Source organism: Sarcophilus harrisii, chromosome 1 (assembly GCF_902635505.1).
Source record: "Sarcophilus harrisii chromosome 1, mSarHar1.11, whole genome shotgun sequence".
Lineage (NCBI taxonomy): Eukaryota > Metazoa > Chordata > Mammalia > Dasyuromorphia > Dasyuridae > Sarcophilus > Sarcophilus harrisii.
The window spans coordinates 549034131-549060173 of NC_045426.1; the positions used below are offsets into that span (position 1 = coordinate 549034131).

General features: G+C 34.1%; 1 protein-coding gene across 9 annotated transcripts in view; it reads right to left on the minus strand.

Annotated features, from left to right (window-relative positions):
- Positions 1 to 26043, minus strand: part of PHACTR1 (phosphatase and actin regulator 1) — a 622984-nt gene that overhangs the window by 148163 nt on the left and 448778 nt on the right. For all 9 annotated transcript variants that reach the window (XM_031946843.1, XM_023496332.2, XM_031946844.1 and 6 more), the window contains one exon: positions 939 to 1019. In XM_031946843.1, coding sequence (XP_031802703.1) covers positions 939 to 1019 — 81 coding nt within the window. The remainder of the gene's footprint in view (positions 1 to 938; positions 1020 to 26043) is intronic.

The window sequence follows — 26043 nt, forward strand, 5'->3', positions numbered from 1 at the left end:
TTTTAGATAAGTTTTTCCTTATAATCATCCTAAATTAGCCTCTCCATCACTTCCATATAAATTCTTAGTTAAGCTTTCTGTGATCAAGGAAATCCTTCATCCCCATGACAACCCTTAAGATTTAGATAACTCTTTTCCACACTAAACATCCCAAATTTCTTTAATTGGTCCTCATGAGGACCTCTTTAAAATATTAAGAGTGGTATAAATATTAAGTGTGCTCTGTCCTGGCCAGATTGCATTGGGAGTACTGTATTCAATTTCATATGCCATATTTTAGAGAGAGCATCAATAGGTCAGAGCTTAATAAGAAAAAGGTCAATACAGCATTCAAAATCATCTTATAGGAAGACTGGTTGCAAAAAGTCAGTTATTTGGCTTAAAGAAAAGATAATTCTGGGGAAAACAATGGCTTTCTTTATATCTTTGAAGGGCCATCTTGGGAAAAGTGGACTAGATTTATTTTGATTGGCCCTGGAGTACTTAATAGATGTAAGTAGCTAAAAGGATTATCATGACTCATAAAATCTTAGATGTAGAGCTTTTTGGAGGCCATTGAGTCCAAGTTCATCATTTTTACAGAAGAGAAAACTGAGGCACAGAGAGGTTAAGTGATGTGCACAGGCTCACTAAATTAATCAATTTATTGCAGTATCTGAGATGGGATTTGAAATCCTGGGTTCACAACTCTCAGACCAGCTCAATATGACTCCATGTTGCCTCTTAACATGACATAAAAAAAAAATACTAAAAATGGCAGCTCTCCAAAATGGTATGAATTGTCATTGATGGAGGACTATTTAATCATCAGATTGTTAGGAATTCATGTTTCAAGAGTGAGTCAGGCCAGAGGACCCCCTGACTCTGAGATTTTATGAAAACACATCCACATATGTTGTGATTACATTTATTAGGTGAAAGACACTGATTCCTCTTACCTTTATCATAGATTTCCTTCAAGACTCCTCGTTTTATAAGCTCCTCTCTGCTTTGTCGCATTGATATTTTTCTTTCCAGGGCTATAAGGAAATGATAAAGATATTTGAATCGGCACAAGCACATTGCAAAAAAGCAATTCCATTTTAACAAGTTAAGTTCAGCATGCCAATTTATTACACATTGTTCTTGCTCATGACATCTCTTCACAGATGGCGTTTTTCTTTGAAACCTCTAGTACATATGCATTATTTCCCACTTAGTCCATGCTTTCCTTTCTCCCCTGCTACCCCCTCCTCAATCATTTGAAAATTGATGTGGAAGTATCAACTCCTTTGATTCTACTTCAGTGGGTCAGGAGTGAAGTCTGAGAGTAGCACAAAGGGGTAGAGGAACACAGGCCTATGGGATGTCCCACCTGTGGCTCTCCTGCTATTTGGCTCCTCTTCAGAGCAACCAGGTAAGGAACGAACTGCATAACATCATACAAAGGTTTTTCCATTGCTCACCAGAGTCAAATGTTCAAGAGAGCTTGTGAACAGGGGTCAGGTAGACACAGGAGATGTACCCCTTGGAACAGCGGGAATAAGAGAGATGGATTCAAGTGGAAAAGAAGGCTAGGCCTGGGGGAAGAGGGAAACTAGGAACAGGATGAAAGGGTAAAGCAAGGCCAAAAAGCTGAGGGACTGTCTAAAAGGAAGCCCTAGAGCCATGTTTTAACTCGTGGAAAAAAAGGAAACCATTCTAGTCACTGCTAGTAGAAGCTTTGTCTTTTTTTTTTTTCCTGAGGCAATTAGGGTTAAGTGACTTGCCCAGGGTCATACAGATAGGAAGTGTTTGAATTCAGGTCCTCCTGATTTCAGGGCTGATGCTTCATTCACTGCGCCACCTAGCTGTCCCATCAGTAGGAGCTTTGGAATGTTGTATGTGATAGACATTTTGGTTACATTTTTCTCAGGTTTAGAAACTCAACAATTTTTTTTGGGGGGAGGAGAGGCAATAAGGGTTGAGTGACTTGCCCAGGATTACATGGCTAGTCACTCTCAGAGGCCCCATTTAAACTCAGATCCTTCTCAAGACCTGTGCTCTATGCATTGCACTATCTAGCTGCTCCACTATAATTTTTTTAGAAAGCAATTAGCCTTTAACAAAAGTGACTTATAAAATGACAAAGGAAAATAACCTATTCAGAAACAAGATGGAGAAGAGAACAAATAAATGGAAGACAACCTACTTAAATACTATTTTTTCACAATTAGTTCAAATATGTGGCAATAAAGGCAGCAAAAAAGTAAATAATGCCTCAACTTTGAATTTATATTAAAGAATAACATTATCCAAGCAATTAGAAAACCTATTCTGTATATATCTTATATGTAACTAGCTATTTAAATATTATCTCCCCCATTAGAACATCAAGGTTAGAAAATGCTCATTGACTGAATATGTTCCAAGTTTGATGAGTTAATATGATCTTGGACAAGCCATTTAACTTCATGGATTTGTGTGCTTAAATGATGTCTAAGCTCTTTGTTGTTGTGTAGTGTTCACTTTTAAGTCATGGAATTTAAGCCTGACATTCAGTTTAAGTTACTTTTTTCTCTGTACCCTTTTAAAAAAAATTTCCTTTCAGTTTAAGCTACTTTTTTCCCTCTGTACCCTCTGTTCCTCAGAGACATAACTAAAATTTCTTTAAATGGGGTGAATGCTACTGAGCTGGATGGACATGCAAGTGAGAGTGGTAAAAAGCCCAGTTTTCCAAGGAGGGCACACTAATGACCCAGAGAGTTTTGCCTTTGCCCCCATAACAGTTGTGTGTGTGTGGGCCTATGGAATTGGTCCAGATAATACATGCCACAAGGATAAGACACTGAAGGCCCAGTGTCTGCTAAAGGTACACAGTAGTACAGGTTGGTAGATGAAGGCTGATATGTAGGAAAAGTGGTTTCTACAATGAAGAAGCAGATACAACACATGCTGGAACTTTTCTGTAGTTAATTGTTCTCCTGTCTCCACCCATGTTACCACTAGAATGAACAGTAAAAAATTAGTTTGTAAGTAGGCTTTTGTACTTTCCTTCTTTTCTCCCTCCAATCCATCTTCATCATAGTACTTAGAATAATTTTGCTCACTTGTATATCTGAACATGTTACTCACTTGTCCCCAAAACCTTTAGCAACTTTGACTATTGTTTCAGAGAAAAAGGTGAGCCATTTCCTTGCCAAAGTGGTCTACCCCATCTTCTCCTGTTTCTGGGAGAAGCTTACTCTGTTCATGATTCGTTCTCTCTTGCTTATATTCAATCTCTCCTTTTCTACTGGCTTCCTACCCACATGTTCAGGTTTCATAAAAGATTTGTTTTTAAATATTCAGATGAACTCATGTGACCTTTCTATTCACCCAGGCTAACATCCTACATCTTTTTCCTTTCACTGCCAAGCTCCTAGAAGGAATCATCTATCTTTACTGTTTCCAGTATCTCAAACTTATTCACTTTTTTCTTGCAACTTGACCCCTACCAACCAAAAAAATTTGCCCTTCCCAAAATCGCCAATGTTCTGACATCAATCCAGTGTTCTTCCTTCTTTCTCTTCCTTCTCTTTCCCTGTACTTGCTACTACTAATTTTCTATTATTCTACTATTTTCTACAATTCCTACTAATTGACCTCTTGTTCCAGTCTTGAGTTCTTTTTGATCTTAGCTCAATTATCTAATCTATAATATGTTCCTCTCCCAGTTTAATGTCTTTAATACCATCTTCCAACTAAGGTATTTCACATTTCTCATTTCAAATAATTCACACATAATTCTTATCTCATGGTACTATTTTTAGTACTACTTATAAAATTACAAAATAGTTAATAATTATAGCTTTATAGAGAACATCATCATTGCCCTGAGAAGGGGCATAAGAAATGAGGGCCATGTTATCTACCTCTGAATATTTTAAAAGAGTATTGGATTAAAAAAACAACATGAAAAAAGGGAGAGGAAGACTCGGGATGGTAAAAAAATAAGCTATGATGGTTACCTTCCTGCCTAGCCGAAATAATAGTTATCTCTTGTCCATCTTGAAAAGTATCTGCTATACTTGGACTTTGGAAATGAGGGCCAGTTCCTAGCACTTTTTTTTGTACACAGAAATTGAATCAAATTGTTGAGAAGAAAAGAAATGAAGAAAAAATATTAATGGGCTTGTTAAATATCTACTACATGTCAGGGACTGGGCATGGGGATGTGAAGAAAGTAAGAAAGAATCTCTGCCCTCAAGGAACTCATAACCTTAACAAAATAGAAGAAAACAAGAGGCTGGGGAGGGGAAAAAGGTAAAAAGCGAAAAAGTACTAGATTTAGCACCTTTTAAAAAGGTGAGGAGCTAAAACCCACTGTCTAAAAAAGAAAAAAAGTGCTACTTCCACCCCCTCTGGTAGTGAGGGGAAAATGGTAGTGATTTGATGTTGAGAGAGAGGGTGGAGTTGGTTCTAGCAATCTGGCATGTGGGAAGAGAAATGTGTGTAACAAATAAGGAGACTAAAAACTGTCTACATATTTTAAGGCTGAAAATCTACTCTAAAATACAGGCATCATTTTAATATTATACTTAGAAAAACAATACCCAAAGCCATATACAACATGATGACCATTGTATGAACAGATGTCCACTAAAGGACAATGGAATATGACAAAAAGAAAATGAAATGAAATTGGCTCCCTTAGCACATAATTAAGACAGCTAATCAAAACAATACCAATTTATTAGGAGAGGCTTACACTAAAGAAAGAGCCATGATTTATAACCTCCCAAATAAAAGCAACTCCAAATAAAGGTACTTGAACAACTTTGAAAAATAATTAACCAGAGGAACTGCAGTAGAGAAACTAGAACTTTGATATGACCTCCCCCATATGAAAATTTGTAAATATCTTAGACCAGATGGCAGGCATGCAATATTAAAAAACCCCACAAAAAACAAAATAAATCCAAACTTCTCTCATCAGGAAAGAACTAAATTTCCAGCCTGCTGAAGGTAATTCATTAGAACAAACTGCAATATCAACACAAAATTGTCAACAGACAAATAAACCTTCAGCAAAGCATGAAACACACTACCTCAAGGTCAGATAGTGTGTTTCAGATAGAAAAAAAATCCAAATCATGATAAGCTAGGCTTAAAAAATGATTCTATTTCAAGGGTCATACAGTTAAAAAATAATCTAAGTAATAGATTATATTATATGAGTGTATATGTCTTTGAACTTTATTGTACATAACATTGGATACAGAATCATTTTATTGTCACATATTTTTTTAAACAAAGAAATACAGATATTTACATGTCTATAAAATGAGATTTATAGGCACCTGAATTGGTCATGTGGTTCTAGTAGAAGTAATATCTTCACATGAGTGATTTAAGTTTAAATAGTGGCTTTCTTTCAAATGTTTTATAAGGGAGGTGGTGGCAAAAATATCATTGGCCCTTTTTATAGATGAAGAAACCATGGCTCAGTGAGGTCAATGGCTTTACTCAAGGTTAGAGAATTATTAAGCTTTAGATCTGGGATTCAAATTCAGATTTTCTGACTCCAACACTATCTTTCTCAGAGGAATTGAGACATATTGGCCTCTTTATAACCCTGTTTGGGTTTTCTTGGCAGAGATAATGGAGTGGTTTACCATTTCCTTCTCCAGCTCATTTTACAGAAAGGTAAACTGAGGCAAACAGGATTAAATGACTTGTCCAGAGGAATATAGCTACTAAATGTCTGAGCCTGGATTTGAACTGAGAACTATGAGACTTCCTGATACCAGATTTGGCACTCTATCCCTGTAGCTGTCCATATCTTACAAAAATGCTCTACAAATACTAGAGGCAGCAACTGTTATAAGATAGAGTGTCTACCCTGGAGTCAAGAACTGAGTTTAAATCCAGTCTTAAACACTAAACCAACTGTATTATTCTGGGCAAGTTACTTTATCTCTGCTTCAAGTTTCCCCAAATGTGTAATAGAGATAATAATAGCACCTATCTTTTAGTTTGTTATAGAGATAGCATGAGATAATATTTGCAAAATGCTCAGCAGAATGCCTGGTACATAATATGTCCTACATAAATTCTTATTCCTTCTTCTTCCTCTCTACAATGTACTGGAAAGAGATGAAAGAGGGACAAGCAATGCAAAGAGAAGACATATTATAAATTTGAAATGATACCCTTACTTCAAAATACCATTTCATAAAGAAAAAAAATATATATATATATATATTCTCCTATAGCTTAAAGCCCCTCTCCCTAGATTGTTATCAGAAAAAAAGCCAAAGCTTACTGTTATGTGAACCAGAAAATTAGATTTGTATGGATCATTGACATTTTTTGATTTTCACCAAACTCAGAAGATATCAGACAGGCCTCATGAAGGCCTGAGAACTTTGATGAAATATTGAGCAACTAAATAAGGAAGGGTTTACACAGCATATGACTAGCAAAAGGGGAGTTTATCATCAGGCATAAGCAGCAATTCCAGATAGAATTCCAGAGAGATTTTTGTAGTTAGAGACCATTTGGGAATTAAGACAAAAGGATTGCTTATGTGCACAGGCTGGAAAATTGGTTGGTTTTCCTTTTCAAGGTTGAATCAGTATATAGTTGATTCTGCTGGAAAGAAGAAAAAGGAGAAAAAAATAATAAAAACCCCTTTTCAAACAAGAGGAAACTAATTGCATTCAAAAGAGAGAATTGAAAGCCTGCATCACCTATCACAAGAAAAGTTGTCCCTATTATAGGAACTGTACTTTTATCCATAAAAAAACTAGTAATTCAATAGAAGCAACAACCCAATTGGAGCTATCAGGGCCATAGCTCAAAAATTCCACCTAAAATACAGTGATCTCATTTTTATAGCTGTACTTTTTCCAGCTTTTGCTAAGATATATTAGAGAACATTTTGCTGCTTTAAAGTTATTTCTAATATTTGGAATTCAACTTAGTAGCTTCTTAATATATGTGAATCACAGGATAGAGCTCTGCTATTTTCTGCATGAACTAATTTGAAAGGTCACCTAACTTTCCTAATGCCTGATTCCCCCATTTATAGGTTGTAAAGGGGTAAGAGACAAGAAGAAAGTTCAATATATGTGCCAAAGTATTCAAAAGAGATTTTTTTTAGTGGAAGAAAAGAATTGGAAATAGTGTGAAAGTTCATTGATTTAGAAATTGCTGAAGATTTTGAGTTTCAAATTTTTCTCCCTGGTGATGTTAGTTATAAGAATAAACAGAGAGTAAAACTATACTAATGGAGTATCTCAACCTCTCCCTCTCAAAAGTGGGTACATATAAACACAAAATAAACAAGAAAGAAGTTAAGGAGATGAATAAAATTTTAGAAAAGTTAGACATGATAAACTTCTGGAGAAAACTGAATGAGAATAGAAAGGAAAATATCTTTTTTTTCAGTGATACATCGTCATCTACATAAAAACTGACTATTTATCAAAGGCATAAAAACCTCACAATCAAATACAGGATGGCAGAAATATTAAATGCATCCTTTTCACATCATGATTCAATAAAAGACCATGGAAAGAAAGATTAAAAATTAATTGGAAACTAAATAATTTAATTCTAAAGAATGAGTTAAACAACAAATCTGAATAATCAATAATTTCATTAAAGAGATTGACAATAATGAGACAACATGCCAAAATTTATGGAGCATAGTAGTCAAAGCAATACTTAGAGGAAACTTTATATCTCTCAATGCTTACATGAATAAAATAGAAAAAGAACAAATTAATAAATTGGGCATGCAACTAAAAAAAATCTAGGAAAAAAAATTAAAATTCCCCAATTAAACTCTAAATTAGAAATTTTGAAAATCAAAGGAGAGATTAATAAGTTTGAGCATAAGAAAACTATTGAACTAATAAATAGAACTAAGAAATGGTTTTATAAAAAACAACAACAATAAAAATAGATAAACTTTTGGTCAATTTGATTTTAAAAAAAGAAAGAAGAAAATCAAATTATCAGTATCAACAATGAAAAGGGTGAATTTTCCATCAATGAAGAGGAAATTAAAGCAATGATTAGAAGCTGTTTTGACCAACTATATGCTAATAAATCTTTCAATCTAAATGAAATGGAAGAATACAAAAATATTAATTGTCCCAATTAATAGAAGAAATAAAATACTTAACCTTATTTTAGAAAAATTAAATTGAACAAGCCAACTTTTTTCCCTCCTTTCCTTTTCTCTCTCTCCCCAAAATGGCAGGCAATCTAATTGTTCTTGAAGAGGACTTTGGGATGTGATGCTATCGAAGCAAAGTGGATTTAAGTGAGGGAGGGCTATGCAAAGACACCTGTCTCATTTTCTTCTCCACAGCCATCTGGGCCCAGTGGCAAGATACAAATCAGGAAGACTGGAAATGGCCCTGGATACAGTGGGGAACCTTGGCCTTTTTAAGTCAAGGTATCTCATAAGACTTAGTCTGACTGAGGTAACAACTTTTAGATGATTCAGGCAAAGTAAGAATTGAGGCAAAGAATGACTTTTTTTTTACTTAGTTAAAAAAAAAAATCTAACTAAGAAGAGAAAATCCTCAGGGTTTCTGGCCAAAACAAACAATTGCTATTTACATTCACTTTGACACAATAAAGGCTCACTCCCAATTATAAATGTACAATAACATAAAACATATTTCCACATTAGTCAGATTGTGAAAGAAGAAACAGAACATTTGTTCCCAAACCCCCTTGCCTCCCCAAAGAAAACAGTATGCTTTGATCTGCATTCAGAATTCATCAGTTCTTTCTCTGGATGTGGAGAGCCTTTTTTTTTATCATGAGACTTTTGGAATTATTTTGAATCATTGCTTTGCTGAGAATGCAAAATCGGTCACAGGTGATCCTCTCACATGTTACGTTGTACAATGTGATCTGGTTTTGTTCACTTCACTTAGCATCGGTTCATGTAAGTCTTTTTTTTTTTTCTTCTGAAATCCTTAATAGCCCTTATTTCAGAAATGATTTGGGCCTGTCCATTGGGAAGGTTACATGTGTCATTTCTCTTTTAATGGCAGTAGGATAGCCAGTAGCTATCAGGAGCTATTGAATGCCACAGGATTGTTTCCCTTCTGTTGCCAATACACACTTACCCAGTTTTTCATGTGGAGAACCTACTTAGGTCAGACTAGCAAAGCTCTGCAAGGATCTTCTCAGCTCTCTAAAGTTTGCTCCTGAATGTACTTCCCACTAATCCTGAATCTGTAAATTAGAACTTTGGTACACATTTCTGTTTTGAATGTTATCTTGAGCAGTCAGGAAAATCTGTTCTTTCCACAGGCAAATCATTAACTTCCCTGGACCCAAATAATTTTCTATAAGTTGTTGCTGAGTAGTTAATATGCATTGGCAAGGGGAGATTTCTATATTAATGAAATCATAGATTTGACACCCCTCTCCCAAACAACAACAACAAAACAAAAACAAACTTTTGGGTTTAACTTTTAAAAATGAGCATAGAGGTACTTGTCTTCTCAGAAATCCTCTATCAGCAAAAAATTAGTGACTCATATGATATTCTCCAAGTTAACTAGACCATTCCAGTCAAAAACTGGAAGTTAGATGTCCCTAGATTAGGAATGATATAGAAGGCACTATGCTATATTCTAATTCCTAGATCTCAATATCAATATAATTTCATATTCAATTTTGAGCAGTGGCTCTCTACAGAAATTTGTGATGAAATGTATCTTTTTTGTTAGATTGACCCCTTTCTTATGGGTTATGCTTTATGAAACACAGAGATGGAAGGAAATTTAAATCCACAGCCTGACAAGTCTAGTCAGACCTTTTCCTCACGTTATTAGAAAATTTTTACTGGAGGTGTCAAGAGTGTCCCTGGATCAATAAAAGATGCTATACTCTGAAATTGTTGACTCTGTAGATAAAGCTTGAGTGTTTTGGGATTTGTTTTTCTTATTTGCTGTAGAGGATATAGTTTTTTTTTTTTTTTTTGGTAATTGTGTTCAAAACTACAACTCACATTTCTACTACATTTACTGTTGTTTCTAACATTCCCTACAGGAATAAAAAAGAAAATCCAATGATTTTGGACTAGTTGAGTAAGTTTCTCCTGCTAGATGTAAGAAACATAATGATGTGCTGTATTTCATTCTGGAAATTTAATTATTATCGATTGTTTGATAGGAAGTATATTGCCTAAAGGACCCACGAAAGAGACATATAAAATTATACCTAACTCCTTGTAATAATGTCTATTTCCCAATTCCTGCTAGGTAGAAAAGAACCCTAAGCCTTCATTTTAGTAATGAAAATGTGCAGAAATAAGCTTACATGTTTCTCTAAAACACCAGATTAGTATTGTTCAAATACAAAGAAACAGGATGAGATGGGGCACAGTAGTTATGGGGTAGCAGAAAGAATAATTCACTAAAAGTCAGAAGACATGAGATCTGGTTCTAGCTCAACAGCATTCAAGGTGCTGATGATTTTGATTTTAAATTTCAGCCTCCATAAAATAGGGATATATGCCAGCATCTTTTCTTGCCCTCAGCAGTTGCTTAAATGGAAGACATCTTAATATATGAAATAATGAACAAAAGTTCACATTTGAAAAAAATTCTGTTGCAAACATGTTAACTCATTTTTGACAAATATATAGATAACTTGCTTTAGTTATTAGAGATTTGGGAAAACTGAGTTATTAGAAATTAAAGCCATGAACAAACTTAATGGCATCTTTATCCTTCATTCCCCCCTTAACTCACATCCCATGAAGCACGCATCCCAACTTTAGATGATTAAATAGCTCTCTATATAGAGGAGTGAGCCCACAGAGGCTAGGAAACCAGAGAAAATATTTCACAGACTCTCAACTAAATCCATGAGAATGGACTTGAAAATCTGTAAAGAAAGTCATGTGGTTAAATCAGATTCTCTTCTGATTTTCCATTTCTCCCTTTTATACATTTTCAACTAATCACCGCTCAGAAGTCTCAAAACACAGATTGGAGAGCAAAGGCAACAGATAATACCTTGCCTTTGTACCAATTACTACATCAGAAGTTTTAGTTATGTAGTTTCATTTATGATTTCTTGAAACACAGCACTGGAAAATCAGGCTTTGATAAAGCCCACTGGGATTCAAATGGAGCTTATTTGATCATGTGCCTTAAAACCAAATCACTCTATTCTCACTGACTGACAAATAATAGGTCCCAGTCCAAACCTCACTTGGTCATTGTTTGAGTTTTGATGGGTCAGAGGGGGTATAAATAATAATTGTTTCTATTCTGAACAGAAATTCTGATAGAATATGATAGAATATACTGATTCTCTTCCCATATATGGCCTTCAAACCCCCCACCCCTTGTCCTCATCTACTTATCCTTATGATTCAGAATCAATCATAGAGAGCCAAATAATCATTTGTAAGTGAAAAGCTAAGGCTTTTCAATTAGCTCCCTAACATGTTAATAGCTTCTGAGAAAAATGATTATTAAATAATAAATTATTGGGAGATTCAAGGTTTTTTCCCTTCCAATATCCTCATTCTCTACTAGGTCCAGCTAGTATTTAAGGGACACAGCTGATGAGATTGGATTAACTTTCTCTTCAATCTTATTTAGACCCCATCCATGTAAGGAAGCCCATAGTGTTCTACTCAGTCTTGGGTGGGTGGGTAGGATAGAACCTTTGTCTAGATAACCCAAAGCTGGGAGTCCTCTGAGAATAAGAGAGATTAAAGTCAAGTCCCCTAACCCCTTATTAGAATGGGTCTATCTCTCATTTTAATATTTATTCTCATTAACTAATCAGAGCTGATTGTCATCCTCATGAGTACCCATCCTTCCAAAGGCATGTAAGCATTGAGTGGCCTCTATGAAGGGTTTTTGGCATTTAAAAATGCTACTGACTTCTTTCATTAATTATCTGTTAGCATAATTAGTAAAATTTTTGCTCCAAAATGGTCTCTGAATTTTTTCTGTGCCACACTTCCATACTTATATATGTATATTCCAACTTCATAATATAAGCTCCATTAGGAATGAATGAAATATCCCATAGTAGTGAAAAAATTCTTTATTTTTCTAGATTGGCTTTTAATAAGGTAGACAGATATTATACAATATATTTTTTTGAATTCTCAGATGTCTAGCTCAGCGTCTGGTACATAGTGGATAATAAAAAAAATGTGGAATTCAACTTCACTGAATTTTTTAAAAGGAGGAACTATACCACTTTGATATTTGTTTTATACTTCTCTCTGAAATTGTTACATGAAACTAATAAAAACTGCATATTAAAGAAAATGCATCATGCTCTTTTGTGCCACAAGTATATCAAATTTATAAGAGGCTTACAAGTCTGTAAAGCTCTTTGAGAGTAGGAATCCTTTCATTTTCTTTGGTCTTTGTATTCCCAGTGCCTGGAACAGTGACTGGCACATAATAGCAGCTTACTAACTGCTAGTTGATTGATTGGGTTGTTGAGGGAAAAAAAGTATTTTCTCTTCTACACAGTGTATCATTCTTTAACTATCTGATTCTCCTATTTCATAACTAGGTCTTTTGTTCAGAAACATACTTTGGTTTTTGGCTGTCATTTTGGCATATTCTTTAGTTAATGATGATGATAATACATAAAATATCAGAATCTTCAAGCAGACATCACTTTCGATTTCTAGGAGGGTACATTTATACTGTATACATGAAATCTCTAGCATTCAAGTATTTTGAAACACTAGCTAGTGAGTCAAACAAAAACATCTTACTTAAGTCCAACTGGGGTGTGGAGAAAAAGGAACAGAAAAAAAAAGAAACTAGAAAAAATGTGACATGTAGTAGAATGATTTGTTAGAGCTTTTCCTTCAGGCGTTGTTTGCTCTTTTCTGACGTCATCAAAGCCAGGCTGTTATGATGGGACATTGCCAAATGTTTCATGCATCATATTCACATCATAATTCTTTGCCTTCCTTGGTTTAGGAGGAAATCATTAGTCTCAGGCTTTGAAATTCTGAAATATATTTCTGATGGATGCTTTTCCACTTGCTTTGAAGTAAAATGTGGTATGCATAGCCAAACCTGGCAAATCAGTCAACCTTAACTAGAGAAGAGATATGCTTCAAAATTCTATGATTTGAGATTCCATCTATTCACATTATGAATGGATTAGAATAACTCAGCATAGTACAATGATTTCTCATTCTATTTTCCTGAATTGGTTTCCAGTAAGGTTATGTATAATGTTTTTAAAAAAAGAAATCTAGGTAGTAGTTTTCCATTTAAGGAAATAAGGCATGAGGGAAAGTATGCTGGTTTTGGATCCTACAGACCTGGGTTTCAATTTCAGCCCTGCCATCAGTGTGGCCTTAGACAAGTTACCTTCTCCTTTGGCCACAGTTGCCTCACCTATAAAAGAGTGATTGAACTGAAATTCTTCTATAAGATTTGTTCTAATCCTAAATTTATATTTCTTTGTGCCAATTACTTGAAATCTCAAGTATAGATTGCTATAGATATTAGTTCTGATACTAATCACAATGGAGTACAAAGGAAAACATAAAAATAATGTTTTTTCTTGGCAAACTGGGTTGCAGGGACTATATAGTCTCCAGGAGATATCTAAACAGAAAGCCTTGCCTGAGTCTATATTGACACAGAAATTCAAGATCAAGAATCTTGACCAGTGAATTGGGTCAATGATTATGACAAAGACTCTTAAATGGGCTTTAAAGTTTGTGGGCATTTTACATTCATTATTATCTTATTTCAGCATACACACATATCCATATACACATACATACATCAACCTTTCTCTCAATATATATTTATACATGTATATCTATCTATCTATATCTATACCATTCTCTCTCTCTCTCTCCTTTATGTATGTATGTATGTATTCATCTATATCATCTTTATAGATATTTATATCAATTAACAATGTTTAATGAGGTACCACTATATCTATATCTCTCCACACAGAGGTACCTCAGTACTCATTGTTAATTGGTTCCAGAAGGCATGATGAACAGTGAAAACTATGAGTTCAGATGGATTTTTCTCTTAACATCTCCAAACCAGAGCCTAAGCATCCCTCCCCACCAATTTCCCAAAGAAGCAATTGGGGTTTCCAGCTGCAGAGAAACAAGCCAGCCGAGCCTAGCCAGGCTCCTCCTTTCCTGACCCAACTCACTTTCTAAGAGGAACCATAAGACCTTTATGTCTCCCCCTACGCCAAGGTACCTGAGGCTCTGGGCTGTCTGGAGTCCTAAGCCTCCCAGGGCCACCTCTGCTCTCCTGCTCCTGCTGCTGCTTGGCTGCTCCCATACCCCTTCCAGGAGCACTGTTTCAGGAGCTGGCAGACTGCATGTTGTAGCTACATATATGCCAGGGACTGCCCTGAGACTTGCCTCCAATGTTGGCTCCAACCTGACAGCCTTCACTGGCTGAAGGCAACAGCAACACTAGCAGGGGCTGAGCCCTGGCCAACTTATTATGTCTATGTCCATGTCTGAGTGTGGAGCCTTATTTACTGTTCAACCAAGATAACAATAAAATTTGATGAATGTGGAGCAAAAATCAAGTGCTGAAGCCTTTTTTTCTCATTGAAATACATTGAATACTGAATTCAGTAAGTTACAAAGTAAATGAGTGCTGAGGTATTGCTGTGTGTGTATATATTATATATGTATATAATATAACATACATATATATACATGCACACATATATATCTGTCCATACATTCATATTTATATGAATATAAAATACATACATATACAAAGACACATGCACACAAATATATATATTTATAATAAATATGTATTTATAATAAACATATATATGTTTTGCCTGGACCTGTCCTTTCTTTAGTGTAGGAAAATGCTAGTCAGGAAACCTCCCTTTGCAAAAGCAGATCAGCAATTGCTCATCAATTAATAGTCTCAGAAAACTGTCTGAGGCCCTCAAGGTTATGTAACTTGTTTAGAGTGTCCAGACACAGGACTTTAACCCCTATGTCTTCTCGCTTCTGAAGTGAGGCTAGCTCTTTCCTCTGCCTTGTTGCTTCTCCTTTGAATTTTATAATAAGGGAGATTTGTTGAGCAGAGCCAGTCTTGAGGATTTGCCTCAGGAATAATCCTAAACCTCACAATGCAATAATAATTACATTCAGTAAAAGGCCTTTGATGAAAGGATTAAAAATTAATTGGAGACAAAATAATTTATTCTAAAGAATTGATGGGTCAAAGAACACATCACAGAAACAAAGAGAAATTTCATCAGAGAAAATGACAACAATGAGATAATGGACTAAAACTTTCAGAGTGCAGCTAAAGTAGTCTTTAGGGGGAAATTTGTATTTCTAAATGCTTTCATTAACAAAATACAGAAATGAAAGATTAATGAACTGGCAACAATAACAGCAACAACAAAAACAGAAAAGCTACAAATCAAGAGACTCCAACAAAACACCAACTTAGAAATTCTGAAAATCTAGGAGGACCTTAAGAAAATTGAAAGAAAATATACATTTCACTGAAAAATTCATACTGTTTTTTGAAAAAAATAATTCTAATTAAATTGAAAAAATAACTAGTTTGATTACAAAAGGGAAATAAACAAATTCCATTAAAATGTTAAAGCACAACTCCTAAAGAACACAATCATATGTCAAAGAGATATTTATCATATGGTACTAGAAATCACAACTGATTGTTATGATCTCAATATTCATAGACTCTTAGAGTTACTCCTACCATGTAACCTTTCTTTATCTCTGCTCCCTAAAATTGTTGTTATTTCTGAGTCACTTCAGGCATGACCCCATTTGGGGTTTTTGTGGCAAAGATACTAGAGTGATTTGTCATTTCCTTTTTCAGCTCAGATTGTAGATGAGGAAACTGGGGCAAACAGGGTTAAATGACTTGCCCAGAGTCGTACAGCTAGTAATTATTTACGACTGCATTTGAACTTGGGTATTCCTGATTCTAAGGCTGGTGGTCTATTCACGAGCCCCCTAGTTGCCCTGTCTGCCTTTTCAAATATTTATGGATATGTTTATCTGTTTACTTACTGTATGCTCCCAGTAATGACTTAGCCTTTTGAGGGCAAATAGCGTTTTAATTTTTCTTCATTTATCCAGAACTGAGTACAGTGGCTTAAACAGAGTAGATATTTAATATATGCTTGTTAAATTGAAATCTAACTCCAATTTTTTTCCTACACACTCATGTCTTCATGTATTTGTACACATTATCCCTATCTGGAACAGATTCTCTACCTATTAACATACTGCTCTTTCTTCAAGGTCAAAGTCAGATGCCTCCTCTTTCAGGAAAACATGCTAGACCCAAAACTACCACTTTCTTCAACCAGTCCCAGTTAGAAATGACACCATCCTGTTGTGATTAATCCTACCTTCTTCTGTTTGAACTTTCTCATGCATTTAATAATATTCTAACTCATATCATAGTTATTTGTGGATGTGTCTCATCTCTTAGGAAACTGTAAAACCCTCGAGAACTGGGATGGAATCTAATGTGACCTGAAAATCACTTTTATTTGAATAAGAGATAAAAATCATCATTTAGTAACAGGAATTTCAGAAATAAAAACTTTTTCTTAAGAAGAGAGAAATTATGAGCATCTATAAAAACTACATATGGCTACTACACTTCAATAAAGCTGCCTTAGCTCATATTGTAGAAATGTCACAGAAACCAAAACCAAAAGGCCTATCTTTGGTGGGAACAAGAGACAGAGGGGGAAAAAGAATGAGAATATGTGTTTTTCCCCATGGAAGGAAATAATATTCTCCTTGCAAAATGAATGTTTTTATCCAATGTATTCCTCCTTTCCTGGTGCATTTTTGCTTTAGATTGGAATGAAAGAAATCTTATTAGATAGATACATAGTATTTCTGCTTGTGCTTAAGAGAACACTCAAAATATGATTCTCTCAGTTGTAGGAAATTAACTTCACGTTTCAGTCCAATAGGAAATCTGGTTCTGTGCATTGTTTGTCTCTTCCACAAATCCTTGTGGCTTGAAATAATGCATTCAATTCAGGTTTAACCATCCAAATGTAAGAATTCTCAACTTTTTCAGGGAACAATTGCTATGAAGGCAGGTACAAGTTTCACATTCCTTCTAGCCCCATGGTTTCATTATATGGATACTATAATGGGGCACATAATTGCTTTGTGAAGATTCACAAAAACTTAAGGGAAGAGCCATGAACATGGGCCTTTTTTGGCAGGTAGTTGAAGGAGGAACAGATTTTCAAACCTATGTGTGGCAGGATACTAACACTACCCTGCTGATATGGTTTCTTTAGATGCTAAGTATCAAACTGTGGCTTTCACTTAAGACTAATGTGTTTCATCTGCTCCATGTGGTGTTCAACCTTCCCATCCACAATTGAAAGAAGGGCAAAACTGGAGAAGAAAAAAAATAAACTTTGGATTTAGAATCTTGAAGTCGGGTTCCTCCTCACTAATCAATATTCTGCTTTATACAAAGAAAGAACTCAGTTCTATACAAAGAGATGAAACCTTAGTGCTGGCAAGTTAACAGGCAGATGTATGATTATTACAAAACAGAATAAAAGAAGAGGGGTGTGTGTGTGTATGAGGGATGTGTGTCTATGAATGTGAGTGCACATGTGTCTGCATATACATGTCTGTGTTGGAGAAAGTAGTGAAAATCATAACTATTTTTGGGAGAACAAAATGTTATCTATACATAGGTTCTCTCCATCAATATCAATTGGTATCCCAAACTTAAAACAAAGTAAATGATCAGTGATTAGGGGATAGCTAAATTATCTGTGGTAATGAGGAGAGTGAATATTAATTGTGCCATATGGATTAACAAATATGAGTGATGCTGAGAAATATATAGAGTTTTATTAGACCAAAGAAGATACAAGACAGCAGAACTAGACCAAAACACAAATTGCTACAACAATATGAATGAAAATATTAGGAAAAAATAAGTGAACTCTAATTGAATATAATGTTTAATCTTGGGCCTAAAGGACATATAATAAAATATGCTTCAATCCTCTTAATAGAAAGGTTGAGGACTACACAGGTTATATAGTACTGCAAACGCTGTTAGATATGGTCATTGTATCAATAAATTTTAAGAGAAAGTTTGATGATAGTATAGCAGGAAAAGATTTTGTCATGAAAAACAAAAGTTAGAAATAAAACATTAAAAATAATTTTTAAAGAACTAGAAAAAAAGCTATTTCATGTTCAAGGGTACTTATAAACAATATTTCATGTCAGTAGTGAATTACATAATAGTGCTTATGCTAAACAATGTTATGTTTCTTTTTGCATTGTGGGAAATTGCCAAATTATAGTGTAAAAAGTTCTTTTAGACAAACTAATGGGAAAAAAATTAAAAATAAAACAAAACACTTTATAGCACAGCCTTTTCCCCTACATTATCAAATGATAACACTTAATACAGTATCTAGTACATGGTAGGGTTCAATAAATACTTCTTTGATTAATTTGCCAGGCTCAAGAACTACCTCTTTCTCATTTCCTTAGGAATTGGCACAGTAATAGAATGAGTATCAGTTATTTAAGAATATAATCTTCCAATTCTTTGTTTCTCAATTCTTTCCCGCATCCCTATATAAAGATTGTGAAGGAGAATCGAAAATACTGTGTTGTAAATAAAGTTTTGGTGTTTTCCTTTCCCCCATAGGAATACCCCATGAACATAAACTTATTTAGTACTTAGGGACTGCACAGCCTGGAGTAGGATGAAGGGGACTATACATACATTCTTGATTCCCCTGATTACCTTTCTAGGGATCAGCATTTCGATAAAAGGATATCATGCTACTTAGAAAGTCTTTTAAGGATCCTAACAGAACAGACACACCTCTTCTGAAGTGTAAAGTCTCACATGATTTGTCATTAGGGTGTCAGTCTGTAGTTACTTATAGCAAGATCCATTTTCTTCCCTTTCAATCCCCCTCTCACATTCCCCCCACCCCACTGTTGTGGGGTTGAGCTGTGTTGTATCATTACATTCCCATAATAATGATGCAACACAGCTCATTTGAGAAAGCTCTATTTCAAATGGACCTTGGAATAATTTGATTTTAGTTTTCAACTGCCTCGTGACCCCTGGCCAGGGTGCTGAAAATAAGCAAACAATAACCCTATAACACGGTTAGAGTGATTTTTAAAATTTAGGTTCACTACTTCAGTTTTTTTTCCTTATTGGTTTTACTGCAGAACATAGTAATATCCAATAGATCTTCTAGTCTCTTTGTGTAAACAACCTCTTATTCATAGTTAGTAAGAACTTGTATATTACTAAGTAAATAAAACATGACTAAGTTCTAGAATCATTGTTACTGTATAAACATCATCATAAATAATAGCAAACATTTATCTAATATCTACTAAATGCAAGCTACTATATTTAAGTACTGAATATACAAAAAAGTAAAAGATGACTACTCATTTTCTTTTAAAAAATATATAACCTAGTTGAGGAGGCAAGGCTAAAATTAATAACATTTCACATTTATATAATTTTCTAAGATTCACAAGGTTTTTTTCCCTTGTGACACATGTAAAAAGTAAAAGATAAGTTAATGAGGCCACATGAATAGTATATGCATTAAGAATTATGAAAGTTCAGAAAAGAATTATGCTGGACTATAGAGGAAGGAAGGCTTCTTTGAGGAGCAAGAACATGGTTTAGGCCCCAAAGGATTTATTTAATGTGAATCAGAGTATATCCCAAATTGATTAGTTCCTTCCCTGATGTCTAAAAACTTGTTCAAGTCTTCCCTAACCTTGAAAACTGCTACATGGAAATTCTTATTTTTTCTTTCTCTTTCTTTCTTTTTCTTTCTTTCTTTCTTTCTTTCTTTCTTTCTTTCTTTCTTTCTTTCTTTCTTTCTTTCTTTCTTTCTTTCTTCCTTCCTTCCTTCCTTCCTTCCTTCCTTCCTTCCTTCCTTTCTTTCTTTCTTTCTTTCTTTCTTTCTTTCTTTCTTTCTTTCTTTCTTTCTTTCTTTTCTTTCTTTCTTTCTTTCTTCCTTCCTTCCTTCCTTCCTTCCTTCCTTCCTTCCTTCCTTCTTTTCTTTCTTTCTTTCTTTCTTTCTTTCTTTCTTTCTTTCTTTCTTTCTTTCTTTCTTTCTTTCTTTCTTCTCAAGCCTCCTAGAGACTCCTCTTCACTCTCTCCAAGGAAAGGTGACACATCTGGGAACTTTTTTGTTCCTGTATTTTCTGACCTTAGATAGCATATCATCTCTATGGTTCACTAACCTTGAAATATCCTACTTCAAGGCTTGCCCCCTCTTTCCCATTGGTATAGCTACTTCCTTTCTTCCTTCTTCCTTCTTCCTCCCTCCCGCCTTCCCTTTCTTCCTTCGCATCCTTAACTCTCTACTTACATGGTTACTGACCTAATTTCAGCCCTCATCAACTCTCATTTGGACTAATACACTGGCCTTCCAACTGATCTCTTTGAATCTATTCTCTTCCTATCCATCCATATAAAAGCTAAATATATACTTTCCTAAAGCATAGGTTTGGCTATGTCATATCTCTGCTCAAAAATCTTTGATAGTTTCCTGTCACTGTAGGAAAAACAAATAAACTCCCCTGACTGTCAAGGAAGCCCTTCCCTGCCTGATTCTGGATTTTCTTTCTAGATGGATTTCATATTCCTTCATCCCAAATGCCTCATGTGCTAACCCAATTATTGTTCTTAGTATATAATATTAAAAAGCATTTTAGGGGAAAAGTTTAATTACTTTTTGTTTTTTTTAAATAGCATATACCATTCTAAATCCATTCTCTCTGCTCTTGCCCTTAAGCCTGTGAAGTTTTCTCATCCCTTGTTTCTAGGAGTCTCTAGACTCAGTTCACATGCCTTTTTCCACATAAGATCTTTTAGGCTCTACCCACTTAACACTCCCCACCCAAACTTTTTGTTTGCACACATTTTCTGTTTACTTATCTATGTATAGTTTTCATAGTGGGAAAAGACTGATTATATTTTTTTCTTATTGCCTAGAATTAAAATATTTATTGAATTGAACTTGGAATAACAAAGCATGAGTTCAAATTCTACCCTTGCTGCTTACTGTGTGAATTTGGACACACCAATTAACCTCTGTGACTTTTGGAAAGGCAGAATGGTTTAGTTAGTACATAGGAAAATGGACTGGGTTCAAAACCTGCTTATAATACTTTCTACCTATATGATGACTGGTAATCCACTTAACCTTGTCATGACTCGATTTTTTCATCTATAAAATGAGAAGTTGGATTTGTTGGCCTCAGAGGTCCCTATTCTATATAAATTACATTTTAAAAGTATTTAAAAGATTCATAGGTCTATCTAGGCACTCTGTAGAAACTGTTACATATTTTTAAGATCATTCAAAAAGCAGAATGTCACATCTTCTCAAAAGTAAATGAAGGTAGAAGCTCACACATTTTGAAACAGTGAATTAAAAACTGAGTAAATTTTAAAGTGACATTTAACAAATACTTTACAGCTTGCAATTCCTCAATCTAACCCAGCAAGGTAGGTATCACCTTCATTTTACAGGGGAGAGTAACTGATATTTAGAGAAAATTTTAAAATTTTGTGTGTAATGATTTTTACAAGAGAAAGAACTAAGACTCAGAGAATGTTACATGGCTTACCTAAGGTAATAAAGCTTGGAAGTGTCAAAAGCTAATATTGGAAGTAAGGTCAACGTGATTCCAGGTCTAGCATTCTATCTGCTAGGCCAGGAGTCCTTTCAGAAACTAAAGGTCAAAAAGGCCAAAGTACTTAGCCAGTAAATGGTGGAACCAAAATTTGAACACAGAATTCTCTTAATTCCAAGTCAAATATGTTTCTTGCTATGTGACGTCTTTTTCCTGTATCAGATATCAGAAGTTAATCTGATTATAATCAATCAGCAAAGTATTTTTTCAAGTGCTTATTATATTCCGGGTACTCTGCTGACACATCACTTTTCACACATTCAGGGACATCTTAGTGGTCACTCCTTTGGTCAGGATACTGACAGACCTTTGGAGGTAAATTGCAGTTTCTAGAGCATAGAATCACCTGAAAATACAGTAGAGGACTGTTCCTTATTGTGAGGACATCCAGCCCAATTTCTTATGTACTGAAGGCAATACCATACAGGTTTGCTCCAAGACAGTGATCAAATTTGAAATGAGCCATTAATTTGCAACTTCTTACCTAAGAAGTCCTTTATTTGCATAAAAGTTACTTGGTTTGAGGAATATGTTTTTTAAATTTTCAATAAAATTTATTTAAATATATTTAAAAAAGAAAAATATTTGTTTAAGCTTATAATTCCCATGTGAAACTGTTTACCAATATTTAACCTAAATTAATCATGGGGGATATTGCATGCCTCCTATAATAAATAAGTCTGACTTTCTGTTTTTTTTGTTTTTTTTGGTCTGTGTTTTCTTTCACAATATGACTGATATGAAAATGTGTTTTGCATGATTGCACATGTATAACCTATATCAAATTGCTTGTCTTTTCAGTGAGAGGAGGAGATGATGGAGAGAGACAGACAGAGAAAGAAAGAGAGAAAGAAAGAGAGAGCTTGAGAGAGAGGAATAATTTAAAAGTGTTAAAATTATTTTTACATGTAAAGAAAGAATAAAATTTTTTAACAAAAAAATAAGCCTGAAAAGCTTGATTAGAAATAACTGTGACTTAAGAATGTTTCAGTATAAGAAGAAGCGAAGGAGGGATTTGCAATTGAAGAAGAACTAGATGTTTGTTCTAGAGAGAATGTTAGCCTGAAAGAGATGTCAGGGTAGAAGGCAGTATGCTTTCTATCAGACTGGGGTGAATTAAAGACATTGCAGCTGTTAGTAAGATAGTTAATAGAAAATAATATGATTTAAGAGTAATAGGGTTCTTTTGAGAAGAAGCAAAGAGACAGCCAAAAGAAAGATGAACTTAATAATCACCCTAAAATTAAGAGGCAAAACTAAACCATCTTTCTTTTCATTCTTGTCCTGATTTTAAAAATGTGTTCTATGTGTTATTATTAAAAGTTTTTCATTTGACAATGAATTCTTTACTTTATAAATCATCATGAATGACAATATGAAGTAGTGACCATAGCATCAGGAGGACCTGTATTCAAAACCTGCCTCTGACAAACAGCACATGTCTCCCTGAGCAAGTTACTTAACATTTTAGTGTCCAATCTTTAGTGTTCTAAGATTCTAAGTTGCAGAGAAAATATATTTGGTGGGCAATTTAGAAACATGAAATGAATTAATGCAAGGTCTTCAAATTCATACTGATCTAGAAAGATAAAATGCATGAACAAAATGCATTTTGAAAAAAAAGAACTATGGACATTAAATTTATAATATTTTCGATATAATTCCCAATTTGAAAAACCCTACCTTACCAGTAGAATAGAAGAAAGCAAAGGCCTGCTTAATACTTACTTAACTAATTTATAGAAGTTGTCATTTTAAAAGACACCATATTTCTAAAAATGAATAGATAAGGATCCCATTTATCATGGACAAATGTCATACATTTAGTTTTATTTAATCTGAACAAGAACAGTAAATAGACTTGTGATAATATGTTGAAAAACATTTAAGTCTGAAATCTAATTATATTTTGGTTAAAAATCAATAAAGAATTCACTTGTTTATCAAAGAGATACAAACATTTGCCATCATTCCTAATACCTTATTTATGCAAAATAAAATTTCTGCTGTAGCTGTTACAAAGACAAAATGAAAATTCTGAATAGTCAATTTAAAAAATATATATAGCAATAGCATTAATGACATATTTCAAGAAATTTGATGCCCCCAAATCCCAGTCAGCACACAAATGTTATAGTTATTATTTTATGAATTATACATGTGAAAATAATAAACAACCTCACATTTATATTATAAATAATCTTTATCAACCAATATCTATGGATTTTGCATTGTTTTTATTCTATGTTTAAGAGTTGTTTGTGTTGTCATACAAATTATAAAATATATGCACTAAGATAATTAATTGCATAGATTTTTATGCAAAATATGGGAAGTATGTGATAATTATTTCACATAATATTTGTAAACCAATCCTCTAGGTTGACATTGATTCATTAATCATTATATATTAGGCTTAGTAAATAAATTTCAAACCTTCCTAACTTAAGTATGATCCAGTCTCCTTATGTCCACCTTTTCTACTAAACGAGATAACTAATATTTGCAAGAGCATCTACCATAGTGCCCAGCACATAGTAGCACTATATAATCTCCTCTTCTCCTTCTCCTGTCCTTTCTCCCTCTTTTTTCCCTCTTCCCTTTCCCTTTTCCTTTTTCCTTGCATGAAAGGGTTGATCAAATACCATGCTGAAATCCAGGTACATTATATTTGTCTGTTATTGTCTCAGTCTAATTGCACTGCCCAAAACTGGACTATACATATGTAGGTTGAGGGTCTTATTTTTGTTTTTGTTTTTCAATTGAGAGGGCATTAGGAAGGATAGATTGTATTTTTAAAAGAAAACTAAGAACAGAAAATCAAGTCATATTTTATCTCTATAGTTTCCTTATTTATAAAATGGGAATGATAATATTTGTATTATTTATATTAGGAAAAGCGCCAAGAGAACTGTCCATAGTTAAATGAGATGATCATAGTTAAATGACTAAAGAAAGAAGAGCTAGTCAAGGAGAAAAAAGAAAGACCTATCAGAAAAAGGACTTAACTACAACATTAGATTTGAACAGTACAATTTAAAATGTAGATACAAAATTGTTTCACAGGATTGTGTAACTACTATTGACAAAGTGAATGAAATTAAAACTGTCACTCAAACACGAAGTGTAATTTTCCCCCTTTGTTTTTATGTGTTTCATTTAAATTTCTTTTCATTTTCTAATTTGCATAGCTAGGTAAGGCATCATTATAATTTGTCAAAATGATAAGAAAATTACACATTCCAAAAAAACTTGTGTGGAAACTCCATTAATGAAAATTGCCTGCAATTCTCTTTTTCTACAGTTGTAATAAAAGAGCAGCATTCTTCTTCAATTTGGCACCTGGAAAGATGCACAAAGAGGTAGCTAATTTCAGATTTCCCAGGTTCAGAAAATGATCCATGGAAAGAAAAGGGTTAACCCAAATCAATTCATTTCTCCTAGATTTGCAAAACTAGCATTTGAGTTTCCCACAGGATGGTCATTAATTAAAACATAACTGCACTTTCATTTTTAATTAAAGGGAAAAGAGTTCACTCAGTTTAACATTTTGAATGAAATTTGTTCATACTATCTCTGCAGTGAGTAAGACATCACAGAAGGTAGTATTGTGATGAAGGAAGAGGAGGAAAAGACCTTAATAATAAGGGCACATGCATGTTAACTTTGAAGCATAAGACCTTATAAGCTTCACTCCTAGTTGTGCCTATTATTGATTGTAGGAAGGTCCCACTTTACCTCCTTTGGACTTGGTTTCCTTCTCTGTAAAATGAAAAGGTTAATGATATCTATGTTCCCTAATAGCTCTAACATTCTGTGGCTTAATCTCCCTTATAAAATAATCTCTATATAATTTATTAATTTTGAAATTAACCAAACAGATTTGTTAATAGAAATGAATTTTCAAAATATTTCAATGAATGATCACACAAAGCATTTTAAAGTAACATCTCACTTCTCTAACAATTTCAGTTATTTTAAATGAGAACCTGTAAGGAAACATGAAAAGAACAATCATTGAGCAAAGTATGTCACAAAGTTCAAGCACTAAAGGTTATAGATTTTACTCCTGAGAAGTTTCCATTCACTCCTTACTTAACTTTTCTTCTATACACAATTCTAGCCATCTTTATCTGATTTTTTAAATTATAGAAAATTATTAACAGCAAAATTAGAAAGGTAGGGCACCTGGGTGCTACTTTGATACACACACACACACACACACACACACACACACACACACAGAAAGTAACAGCAGAGAAAAAAAATTTTAAAGATACATGTCCTCAAAAATTCTAGTATAAGTAAACAACTTT